Consider the following 13,257-nt stretch of genomic DNA (forward strand, 5'->3'; position numbering starts at 1 on the left):
CCTTGGGTAAAGAATACAATAAGTTTCCCGCATATTGAGAAAAGGCTATCTGATACGATTCTGAAATCATCATCAAATGCTCATGTTCAACTTTTGTACGAGTGAAAGCTATACTAATGAGATCCTGTCCTGTAAGATGTAAGGCTCGTTTACAACCTTTAATAATCAAATCCTCTAATGCTGACTTGATAAGGATAAATGTTTCTAGGCGGAGTAGCAGACAAATTAATCCATTCATGAATGTTGACTGCTTGTGGAGAGGCATTAGAATAAAGACATCCTGTGGGTAAGGGTGCAGTAGGAAGAATAGCTAAACAAAGTCCTATTGTTAAGGACGTTATCCTGTCCACATATTGATGCTTAAACTTATTCAATATTTCTTGAAGGCATGTTCTTTGAAGATCAGTTAATACAACTAGATCTCCTGGTGCTTGTGCTCCCTTCAAAGACTGAAATAAGGGCAACATATCACCAGTTGTAGTAATGTATAAGAATGAGCGTGCCCAATTAATAATGCCAAGTAATTTTTGCCATTGTACTAAGGTATATGATTTCTGTACTTGTAATTCAGGAAGAATTGGAATGGAGAAATTGTGCAACATTCTATGTCCTAAGTAGGTATAAGGTTCTACCTTTTGAATTTTGTCTGAGGCTATATACAATCCTTGTTGTGCCACAATATCCATTAACTCTTTTAACAATTTAGATTCATCAAAATCTGGGGCTGCTATCAATATATCATCCATATAATGATAGACTAAATAGGAAGGAAATTTATTCCTAAAGGGTTGAAGAGCATTATCCACGAAATATTGACAAAGTGTAGGGGAATTAAGCATTCCCTGAGGCAACACGCACCAATGATATCGTTTTGTGGGCATGCTATTATTAAAAACTTGAACAGTAAATGCAAATTTTTCTTTGTCTTGAGGCTGCAAAGGTATAGTAAAAAAGCAGTCTTTAAGATCAACTACCAATAATTTATAAAAATTAGGAATTAAGTTAGGATTTCCCATTTTTCTTTTTTATAACAAAAACAGGAGTATTCCAAGAGTAGTAGAAAGTTCTATATGACCATCAGCCAATGGTTCTTGAACCAATTGTTGTAAAGCAGCAAGTTTTTCCTTTGATAATGGCCATTGTGCCACCCAAACCAGCATAGAACAGAGCCATTTAAGAGGAAGAGCCATCATCAAGAATCAAATGAGCATTAAGAAGAGAAAGGATATCATGGCTCCAAATATTAGTATGAATATCTAGAATGTATGGTTGTAGGAAAAAAGACTTACCAGCAGATTTTGTAACATTATTTTCTTGAACACTCTGCCAAGCAGCTGTAGAACCTCCTATTCCCCACAATGAAGAAACTGTTGTTTTTGGCCACTGTACTGGCCACTGTAAAGAGGAGATGACAGTAACATGGGCTCCAGTATCCAATAACCCTTGAAATGGTTGTTTATTAAGGGAGAGAGAGGAGTTCAGCTGATGAAGTAAGCCTACAGATAAAGAAGTTGATCCAAATCCTGCATCTCCATGATTACCTATACTAGGAGATGGATTTTCATATAGCAGAAGAAACAATTGAACAACAGAAGAATTACAAGGAAGAACTTGAGGAAGATTCACCCAAATCTGAATCATGAAGATACCAGTGTAATCTGAATCTATTACACCAGGCACAACAAAACAGCCCTTTTTGTGTGCAGAAGAACGAGGCAAAATTAAGCCAACTAATCCTGAAGGAAGAAAACCTTTAAATTGAGATGGAACTATTTTAACTTCCAAGGGAAATTTTAACTCAATTTCCTCTTGAGTGATTAGATCAATCCCAGCACTACCAGCTGTGGCTGGGGAGGAGTGAGAGAGACTGCTGGAGGAGTCAAGTAATACTTGCTTCCAATCTTCAGGGATCATTGTATAACCATTTTTTATTCCTTCTACAAGTCCTCTTGTAAAATTACCACTAATCCCATAGTCTGTAACTTCATTTTTTAACTCTCCTAAGATCTGATAAGGCAGACCCTCCCATTCTGCTACTTGCAGTCCAGGCTGTGGCTCCTGACCAGGATGATATTGTACTGGACAAACAGACACTAATTCTGCAAGTTCTGTTCCTAAGACAGAGGCATCATTTTCACAATTCTCAACCATTTTCTGAAAAGAAGACTGAACAATAGAGTCAGGAGGCTTTTGCCCTGTATCTGCAGAAGCTGAGAGAATTGAAGACATATATTCAGGTGAAGAAGGAGGATAAATGACAACATTAGTATAACGTGAAGGTGGAGGTGTTAAAAGAGAAAGTTCATTGTGACCAAATTTTTCAATTGCATGCCTACATAAATGCCACACATGCAAAACTTCTATTTTTGCTCTAGGTTCAGTATGCAATGTTTTCCCTATACGTTCCCAATCAGTTAATTTTAAAGACCCCTCTACCTTAAGCACTGAGCTGCAATCTCCTGGACCAGCCTTAAGAGATTTTTGTCTGGTACCTCAGTATTATTTTTTTTCAACAAATATCCTAATTCATCTACATGCTTCCTTTGTTCCTCAGAAAGCGAAGACCCCATACTTACAGAAACCAAAAATGGTTGAAGAAACCACAAAGGGTTGAAGGTGCACCAAATCCTTGCCGGACGAAGTAAGAGGGTCCCTGTTCATGCGCCACTTGTTATAATGACGAGGCAGTCGAGGTGTTTGATCATGATCAACTGAATCATGATGAACTTTATTGGAGTCTAGTCTTACATTTATACACATTTTTAGTAATCCTCTAACATTGGTTAACTTTAGTTTCTGCTCAGCTTTCGTTACTGTTTAGCATAGTAATTAACACAATTAATTATCTCTAGTTAAAGTCTAACATATGTTTACTTCCTCTTTCTAATCCTTCTTTACATTAGTGATTTTGTTTGCCTGAGTTGTATTTGCTTTGGAACCTTCATTACCTGAGGTTTGCCATCAAGATAATGATATTCCTGCAATTACAACTCTACATCTGGGAAAACCAAATCTGAGAGTTCCGAGTTTTCCCTTCCTAATTGAAAAATCAAAAGCTTATCCCCTGCATCCACCAGTCCATCACATGGTCCAATCAACCATCTTCCCAACTCCTCTTCAGGTGCAGGGTAATTTGTCCTTGACTCTATGGGAAGAATGTTGTTGAGTCTCATCTTCCACCTCTCTATGAAATCCCCCCTCCCAAATTCCCAGGCACTAAATGTGGCAGCCTTGAAGCTTCTAAATAAAATAGGGCTTCCAAGGCTGGCAGCTGGAAGAAAACTTCACCCAATCTCTGCTCAGGCTAAAGTAACCAAATCACTTACTCTATGTTTCAGTTTTTTAAATGTTGAGCATACTCTCTGCCTATCATTAGTTTTTGTCAATTCTTCTTTTCCATGAATTAACAAATAACCTTGCTATTTAATAATCCTATTTCTCCTTTTATTTTTATGGGAGAAATTGAAATGTAGGATGCACATTTACGGGGCTGAAATAATGCATTTAAATGAATGCTTCAACCCTAACATCTTGACAAGTTTGGCCTCTGACCACTGTTTAGATTGGACAAACAACAGCAAATTCCAGAGAAATGTCATCCTATCCTGTCTCTCTCTATCTCTTTCTGTCTATCTGTCTCTGTCTTTCTCTGACTGTCTCTCTCTGTCTCTGTCTCTGCTCCCCCCCACACACACACACACAGGGAAATTTTAAATATTTTTTTCCTCAAATTATTTGATTTTACCTCTTTGTCTCCCAATCTCAAACTATTAAATTAATCAAACAAATACAATGTAAAAGTAAATGTAAAGGTTTTCTTGTCAGTCATGTCTGACTCTAGAACATGATGCTCATCTCCATTTCTTGGCCAAGAGAGGCAGGATTGTTTAAAGACAATTTCTGTGGTCATGTGGCCATCATGACCATATGCAAAAGGCACATGGAACACTGTTACCTTCCCCTCAAAGTGGTACCTATTAAGCTACTTGCACTTGCATTTGGGACTGGTAAAATAATACTTCCAATACTTTAAAAAAAATTACTTGAAATGCATTAATAATGGAGAGCCTACTTAATTCCCCATAATCTCTTCAGATTCTGTTGATTGAAGAGACATTATGGAAAATATTTATATATTAAGGAAACCAATAAATATAGGTGTGATTCATAAAAAATGAAAGATAAAAAGCAATAAATAGATTAGTTAATTTATTATATAAATAAATTCAACTTATGTATCTATGTTTACATATTGATAGTGAAGTTGATAGACTTAAAATTATCAATATTTAAATAATAAAAGGAATAGTTGATGAATAATGATGATGATTCATGGTGATTTTGAAAAAAAACTCAGAAAATTTTATCCCTATTATCTTAAACATAGATTTCAAATATTTGAAGAGTAATAGAGGCATTTATAATTAATAAATAATTTTGTCACCTCCCAATCCCAAATCATCATCCCATACTGGTATAATTTGGATCAAATTCAGTATATTTTACTTAATATGCAATTTATAGCAGAATATCATTTTATCAATGTTGATATATAAAAATTTCCTCACTCTCTTTATTTGAATTAATTTCTACTTCTTTAATTAATTAGGAGGTTTGACTGGAAGATATACAAACTATACAGGAAATTATACATATCTTTAGCATATGAGTAGTTGGTCTTTTTATTTTACTTAGTCAAGTTTGATTAGACACACAAAGAATTTGTCTCTGGTACAGAAGCACTGAGTGTAGATACAAAACAACAAGACAATCATCATTATCATCACCATCATCATCAACAATATTCATCATCATCATCATCATCATCATGTGTACTATCAGTAGAACTCAAAATAACAATTCAAGGGATACTGCAGTCACAACTGGGTTAATATAAATACACATTTTTAAAACCCAAACAACTGAAGCTGGTTAGAAAATGAATGGAAGAACTTCACTTGGAGCAGAAAATCACTCAACAGAATTGTTTTTATGATGGAAAATAGGAAGCAGACATATTAAGCATGTTTACCATTTTGAGATGTGTTTTGTATGTGTGAACATGATAAATCATTATAATAGTAATACCTAGCCCACGCCCTAGAGAAGAATTCAATAGATGGATAAAGATGCCAAATGCAGTCTAATCATTGGGCTGATTGTGTGATGAACCAATGTAAATAATAAAATAATCTTTGTCACCACACATGGAGAAGACTTTTTAGCTTATTTGTCTGCTGTCATGCTTTTACCAATGTTACTATGATTGTTTTATTTTCAACATTTATATTGTAACATTAGTGTGCTGCCAATAGTCCGGGACAGTTCAATGTTAAGGGGTGGTATGCAAAATTGTAAAATAAGGAAATAAATTCAGACTGTCTTATTTATTTCAACGGCTGCCCTACTAAATCCTTGGAAAAATAAAAGGGAATTTGACATGCAATGTGTTTACTGATATAATGCAGAACAGTATTTAAATAGATAAATAATCTTCACTCTACATACAAAGATATATTTATAGAATAACAAATCAATTTTAGAAAGTTATTTCTAAATCAATTTTAGAAAGTTATTTAAATTTAAAAGCTTGAATACAGCAAACTTTATTTCCTTATTCCTCATGCTGTAGATCACTGGGTTCATCATGGGTGGAACCACTGAATATATGACAGCAAATACCATATTGGTTTCTGAAGAGACATTAGGTATTGGTCTCAAGTACACAAGCATTCCAATGAACAGGAACATTGAGAAAACAATGAGATGAGGAATGCATGTAGAAAAAGCCTTTTGTCTTCCTTTTGATGAGGGCATTCGAAGCACTGTTATGAAGATCTGTATGTAAGTCACAACTATAAAGAGAAAGCAGCCAAATGCTATGGTAACACTTAGAATAAGAAGTACATGTTCAACTTGGTATAAACTAGAGCATGAGATTTTTAGCAGCTGTGGAAGCTCACAGAAAAACTGGTCAACTACATTGGAACAGAAAGTCATGGCAAAAGTGGTGCCAGTGTGCAAGATGGCATAAAGAAATCCACTGAGCCACGCACTGCCTGCCATCTGGATGCAGGCTCCTTTGTTCATAATTACCTCATATCTAAGTGGGTTACAGATAGCAATGTATCGGTCATGAGCCATGATTGTGAGGAGAGTATAATCAGAAGCTGCAAAGAGGAGGAAGAGAGAAACTTGAAAGATGCAACCAACATATGAAATCAACCTGGTGTTCATGAGAGAATTTGACATAGATTTGGGTATGGTGACAGAAACAGTTCCAAGATCAGTTATAGCTAAATTCATCAGGAAGAAGTACATGGGAGTATGCAGTTGGCGATCAAAAATGACTGCAAAAATAATGATGAGATTTCCTGAAATGGCAGCCAAATAAAAAATCAGAAACACAACAAATTGCATAATCTGTAATCCACGGATATCCGAGAACTCCAACAGCAGAAATTCTGTCATGGAAGTTTGGTTGGACATACCTTTCATTTTTCAAAGTTAAATTAAGTATAGTTTCTGGAGCATAAAAAGAAGAAACGGGGAAAAAAATAAAAGTATTTTTTCATCATAACTATGTCATATATTTGAACTTTTTAACATTTGCTAAAAATCTGTTATTTAAACAGTTACATTGAAAAATAAATGCTTGTCATCCTGATTAGTACCATCTATTAGAGTTTATTTATATTGGCACAACTGATCTTTGAAACATTTGTAAAGCTTAGAGCACAAACAAGACTATAGTATCTTTCTAGTTTAGTTCTGCATCTGATTTATATACTACAGAAACCAAAGAATTACAGTCATAATAATATTTTCATGGAATATTATTTTCAAACCATCATTTCTGATTTTTTTATTTAAATTTATTTTACCATTGATAATTTCTACAAATCAAATTTGTAAAAAATGATGATGATGATGATAATGACAATCAATGATCATGGTGGTTAAGATAATGATAACTTATTCTAAATCTTTAAAATTACGTTCATCAATATAAAACTTCAATGCATCTTCCAAAAGTGGAGACTGTATTAGAGTACTTACAACTCTGCAAAAAGTCACACTTGATAAAGCTGTATAATCAATGAAAGGAAGACCGAGGGAAATATTTCTGATGAGTTCAGGACTTACTGTCAGTTTTTAACCACTATGATATAGCATAATAACTTTCTAACAATTGACAGGGCAAGGAAGTGAAGAAAAAAAATTATGAATGAAAGAACATATTAGAAAAAAAAAAAAAGCCAAGTGAAAAAATACTTACTTTGTTATTTTGTCATTTCTGATTAAAAACTTCTACTGCCAAATAATGTGCAGAAATATAGTATAACTGAAATTTTGCTTCCTTCTGAGCCAGGCACAAAATACACTGGAAATAAAAGGGATATTAATGTCTCTTTAGAATTTAATGGTCTCAAGAGTCACATGGAGTTGATCAGAAGAACATTTTTAATTGATGGTAAATGACCTGTATTTACATAGAATACAAATATATATTGAATCTGACTGGCAATCTATCTTACTCATTTAATAATTGATTGGTGGTTTTTTTTTTTTTTTTTGTATGCACATTACTCCCTACTGATAATATAAACAAAGTATTTAGTCCTACACTCATGTTGCCTAAAGTTCATTGAATTAATTTGGCAAGCCAATTAATATATTCACAATACTAATTTAGTAGTCAATAAATGATCTAAATATATAATTATCTGAAAATGCAGCATGTATTAGATAAATACAGTATGTTTAATATGTGTACTATGTGTATAGCAATATGCCATACATGCATCCCATTAACAATTGTGACAGACAAATATTCACACAAAGAGAGACATATTCTACTGTGAAATTGAATGGATCCTTTGGGGTGCAGAGATTAGACCAGTAAGAACTGGCTTTATAAAATTTTGAAAAGTATGTTTAAGGAAACATGTGGTAATGAAAATCAGCCAAACCTTTTTAAAGAGTTAAACTTCATTGCTAGTCTTATTCTAGGAAATAAATTATAAGTGGTGTGTTGTAACATAAGATTCTAATCACTTGTTATGTCACTGCAAACATTCTCTCAGTGGCTATTGAATTTGAAGATCAACTGAAGATTCTAGATATTCTTAAAATGAAGAAGGATGAAGATGTTGCAATAATCCAGACTGGAAGAAACTAGGGCAGAATTGTGTAAACTTTCTTCGGTTAAGTTCCACCACTTTATACTGGAGTAAGACTTGCAATAGGCACAGAGATAAAACATTTTACCTGCAAAGAAAATGGTGGTAATTCTTCCCTCTATTCCCTCCTATTTTGCCATTAAAATTGATCGGTGTGATTTCTACAGTTCTTGAAAATGACAAGAAAGAAATAGGAATCGTGGTTTCAAGTTGAAAATTTGCCCATTTCTTAACCAAGGCATGTATTATTGAAAGATGTCTGATCTTCCTCCAAACAGGCAAAGTATAAAAATCAACAAGCTAGGATAAGCATTCTTGAAAACACTCAGTAACCAAGGTGTCTAAATACAAAGTTAGCTTTTTAATGACCTGCAGTTTACATGAGTTTTCAAAACAATGTGTAATCTTACTTAAGGGCATGTTTCTTTGCTTCTTGGAAGTCTCATTGACTAACTTTGAATAAGAATCCATTCATTCACACTTGGCCTATTATTTTCGGATGATAAGAGGGTAGGAGTCTACCAATTGTGTTGTCTTTTTAAATATTTTTTTAAAAAATGATGGATCATTATCTCTCAGTGATTGCTTAATTCCTCCATATAATTCTTCTATTTTGCACCCGTAGGATCTTCCTGATCTGTGCAGCTCAATGTGCCATTCTTAACTCTGTGCCCACTGTGTTCATTCTGTTTAGGTAAAGAAATATGTCTAAAATAATGACCAGTGGGAATAGGTTGTCTAGTATACAGCTAAATATAAAGAAGCAAATAACCAAACATGTAAAATAATTGTTGAACATTTAATTTTTAATGAATTTCTCACTTATCCAGTCATAAGGTTAAGATACTACAAAATACATATACATATACAAATATACTTTAATACATTTTCATTGGATTCTCTCTTTTTTTAAAAAAGTTTTACTTGTTTTATTAGTATAATGTATAACAATTCCATTTCAATTGAACAGTGTTGTCTGGGTACCATTATTTTTAGGCAATCATAATCAAAGTGTTTGCAATAACGTGTATCACAATAACATTAATATTGTAGTAACAATAATATTTGGTTTATCCATTTTAACAAATTTCCATTTTAACATCTTTCCTTTGTCAGGGTTCCAGAAAAACCCAACTCCAATGAAAAACTCCAAGACAGGCATTTTCTCAAAGTTTCCTTTTATTAGAGAAGTTATACTGGGACATCTGGGAAAACCTGAATCTGAGAGTTCTGGGTTTTTCCTTAGTAATCCAAAAGTCAAAACCCAACCCTGCATCCATCAGTCCATCATATGGAGTCAATCACCAACCATCCCAACTTGAGACATCCCTTCAATCACTCCTCCTCCGGGTGCAGGAATAATATGGCCTTGACCGAAGAGAAGAATGCTATTATGTCTAACAGCCAACACTCTAAAATTCCCCCCTTCCACTTTCCCAGGCACAGGAATGTGGCACTATGGAAGCTTCCTGTTCTAATATGGCTTCTAGAGCTTACATCCTTTTTATGTCCCTTTTTTCTAACTTCTGCATTTTGTGTCTAGCCATTGATAAAATAAGTCCCATGTCAAAAAGTATTTCATTTCTTCTTTGTCCTTAATAGGACAAAGCATTAGCCTATCCATTTCTGCACATTCTAATATTTTCTTAATTACCTTCTCATCTGTCAGAATCGCATCACACTTCCATTGTTGAGCATATACAATTCTAGCTGCAGTTAGTACATGTAAAATCAAATATATAGTCTCTTTATCATATTTTTCTGGTAAAATGCCCCCCAAAAATCTCTGGTTTCATATCTAAATATTTTTTTAATCATTTTTCCAATCAGGTATGTATTTTTGTCCAATATTTTTTAACTTGTGGACATGTCCACCACATATGAACCAAATGTTTGATTACATTTCCAACATTTAATAGATCTATCCTTATATATCTTTGCTAATCTTATTGGTGCAAAATGCCACCTATAAAGGATTTCATACAAATTTTCTTTATATGCAGTTGACATAGTCAGTTTAACATTTCTATCCCACAGTTTCTGCCATTTAACTAATTGTGTTGCATATCCAAATTTTTTAGCTCAAACAATCATTGCCTCCTTTACCAGCTCACTTTCAAATTTAATACCCAATAAATAACAATATATTTTTGTTATCAATTTTTCATTTGTTCCAGTTAATATCTGGTCCAATTGTGTTCGTACTTTATTAAAACCTTATATTTTAGCATCTTTCTTGTATCAAGATTGTATCTTTGTAGCCACCGTGCAATGTCCATCCCTTGACTACTAAGTTCCTGTTTGGTTTTTAATTCCCCTTTTTATTCAAAATATCTTTATATCTTACAATTTATCTATATTAATAACATTAGGATGTATCAATGCTTCCATTGTGGAAAGCCAGACTGGTATTTTCAGGTAGTGTTGTTATTCATATCCTTGTTTCTCATGGTAAAGATTAATGGATTTTAAATGAATGCAATAATGGAATACAAAATTGTAATTATGAAATCAATGGAATGTCAGAAAATTAGTTTGGTGTAAGTTAAGGTGCTGGCCCATAAACCAGGAGCATGTGAGTTTAAGTATGAAAGACAGTTTGGGTCAGTTGTTGTGTATCAGGAAGTCAGTAAAATTAATCATGGTTTTGTAAATATTTCCCTTATGGTGACCCATATTACAACATTCTACATTACATATTACAACATTACAACATTCTAAAAAAAACAATACAAAAATATATTAAATTACTGTCAAATTCATTTCATCAATGCTTTTTTTTTCTAAATGTCAGGGCAGCAATCAAGTACATGGGAAATTGTTCTTTTTTTAATAAAAGAAACAATAACAAATCAGTGAGTAAAGGGATGTTAAGCTTTATTATTAGCTCAAGCAAACAGATGTAAAAGCATAATGTATAAAGCATTACATAACAGGCAAAATAATATTCAAATCATTTAAAAGTTCTCAAGAGCTCCTTAGTAACCAAAGGGTGGCCAATTTCCACAGTACTCAATGCCAGGTTCTGTGGAGAAGCTCTCAATAAACAATAAACAATAAACTTCAGTCCTGGTTATGAGATTGCAGGGCCTGACCTGAACCAAAATTCTGACAGATTCATAGATTTGCAGCTATAGGAAGATCTCCCCCATTCATCATTTATTCAGCAAACAAGAGTGGAAAGCAAGAAGGTTAGCTTAGAAAGAACTTTAAACATCTGTAGTTTTCTTAATTTGAGGGCAAAATAAAAATATGACACTAAACTTGAAATGCAATTCATATATATGTTGATTGTAGGATGGTCTAAGTCAGCCAAGAAATGATTGCCCAGAAAATTGTGCATATCTGTTCATGTAGTCATCAGAAATCAGGGTGACAGCAATAAGAGATGTCTTGATATGTTAAACAGAGATATGTTCAATTACAGAAACAAAAAATTCTTTTCTGATATAACATTTGTGAAAATGGGGTGTGGTCACTTAGTTTTATATATGCTATGTCTGTTTTTTTCTCTTTTTCACAGATTTTTTTAAAATGAACAAATGAGCACTTTATGCCTCTTTAAAAAGAAACAAACCTCAGATCAAAAAGCCTTGAAAGAGCAGCTTTGATCTTCTTGTTTCTCATGCTGTAAATTATTGGATTCAACATGGATGGAATAATGGAATACATAATTGTAATTATGAAGTCAAGGTGAGATGGACTGTCAGATATATTTCTTAGATAAGCAAAGCAAGCAGTAAATAAAAATAGGGAGAAGATTATAAGATGTGGCAAACAGGTAGAAAAGGACTTTTTCCTTCCTTGTGTAGAAGGAATTTTCAGCACAGCAGAGAAGATGTGCACATAAGTAAAAATGACAAAGACAAAACAACCAAATCCTAATGTAGAACTGAACATTATAATTCCGACTTCAGTTAAATATAAACCAGGGCATGCAATTTTAAGTAAATATGGGATTTCACAATAGAACTGATTGATGATGTTAGAGCAGAAAGGAATAGTGAACGTTGCAGTAGTGTGCAATATGGCATTGAGAAAACTGGCAATCCATGCACTGGCAACCATTTTGGTGCAGGCTTTCTTGTTCATTATAATTTCATATTGTAAAGGATTACAAATGGCAATATAACGATCATATGCCATAATGGTAAGGAGGGAAACATCACAGGCTAAGAAAAAGAAAAACAAGAGAACCTGACAAACACATCCAGAATAAGAAATGTATCTTATCTTTGTAAGAAAATTTAGAACAGTTTTAGGGATAATGACTGAAACTGAACCAATGTCTTGCATGGCTAAATTCATCATGAAGAAATACATGGGAGTATGAAGATGGTGGTCAAAGACAAAAGCAATAATAATGAGAAGATTCCCAGTTACTGTCATTAAATAAAGTATCAGGAATAAAGATAAATAAATAATCTGTACCTCCCAAAGTTTTGAAAAATCCAAAAGAAGAAATACAGAAGTGTTATTATCCATTCTTAAGTATCACAACCTTAAAGAAATAAGGAAAAGTTAATTCAAATCCTACTTAGTTTGAAAAATAACTGATCAACTTTCCCTAAACATTACAATAAATCTTGATCATACAACATTTAGAATAACACAATTACATTGTGATTTGTCAATTATCTTACTTATTTTTAATTTCAGAGTGGTAAGCCTTAGGCCTTAAGGCATTATTATATGTCTTGGACTTGGAGATATTTGAGAATTCATTTTAAAGTTTAAGGTATTTCTTCAGTACTCATGTGTAAGGTCTAATCAGATTCAAAATGTTGTTGTTTTTAAATTGAGATGGTTAGAGTCCAATGATTCAGATAGAAGTATCCAATTCTGTCAAGTTCCTTCAATTTGGAATGATTTGGATGCTAGATACAAAATATGCGTGGAGAAAAAGGCTTCGTGTAAGTTGAAGCTCTTTAATCATTTAAAAAAATCAATGATTCATTCTAGTTACCGACTTTGGTTTAGAAAGAACATGAAAATGCCTTTTGAGAGAATGTTCAATACAAAAGTTCTAAGGACATATTATAAACTAAAATGAGGGCATAAAATGAGGGAATAA

General features: G+C 33.3%; 2 protein-coding genes across 2 annotated transcripts; both read right to left on the reverse strand.

Annotated features, from left to right (window-relative positions):
* Positions 1 to 5,553: 5,553 nt before the first annotated feature.
* Positions 5,554 to 6,498, reverse strand: LOC113424060 (olfactory receptor 14I1-like). The gene has a single exon (XM_026685662.2). It carries the CDS (start codon positions 6,496 to 6,498, stop codon positions 5,554 to 5,556), a length of 945 nt encoding a protein of 314 aa, XP_026541447.2.
* A 5,246-nt stretch (positions 6,499 to 11,744) lies between these two features.
* Positions 11,745 to 12,689, reverse strand: LOC113424061 (olfactory receptor 14L1-like). The gene has a single exon (XM_026685663.2). It carries the CDS (start codon positions 12,666 to 12,668, stop codon positions 11,745 to 11,747), a length of 924 nt encoding a protein of 307 aa, XP_026541448.1. The 5' UTR covers positions 12,669 to 12,689.
* Between the last annotated feature and the right edge of the window lie 568 nt (positions 12,690 to 13,257).

Source organism: Notechis scutatus, chromosome Z (assembly GCF_049901735.1).
Source record: "Notechis scutatus isolate UNSWTSFEM ecotype Mainland chromosome Z, rNotScu1.2, whole genome shotgun sequence".
Taxonomy (NCBI): Eukaryota; Metazoa; Chordata; class Lepidosauria; order Squamata; family Elapidae; genus Notechis; species Notechis scutatus.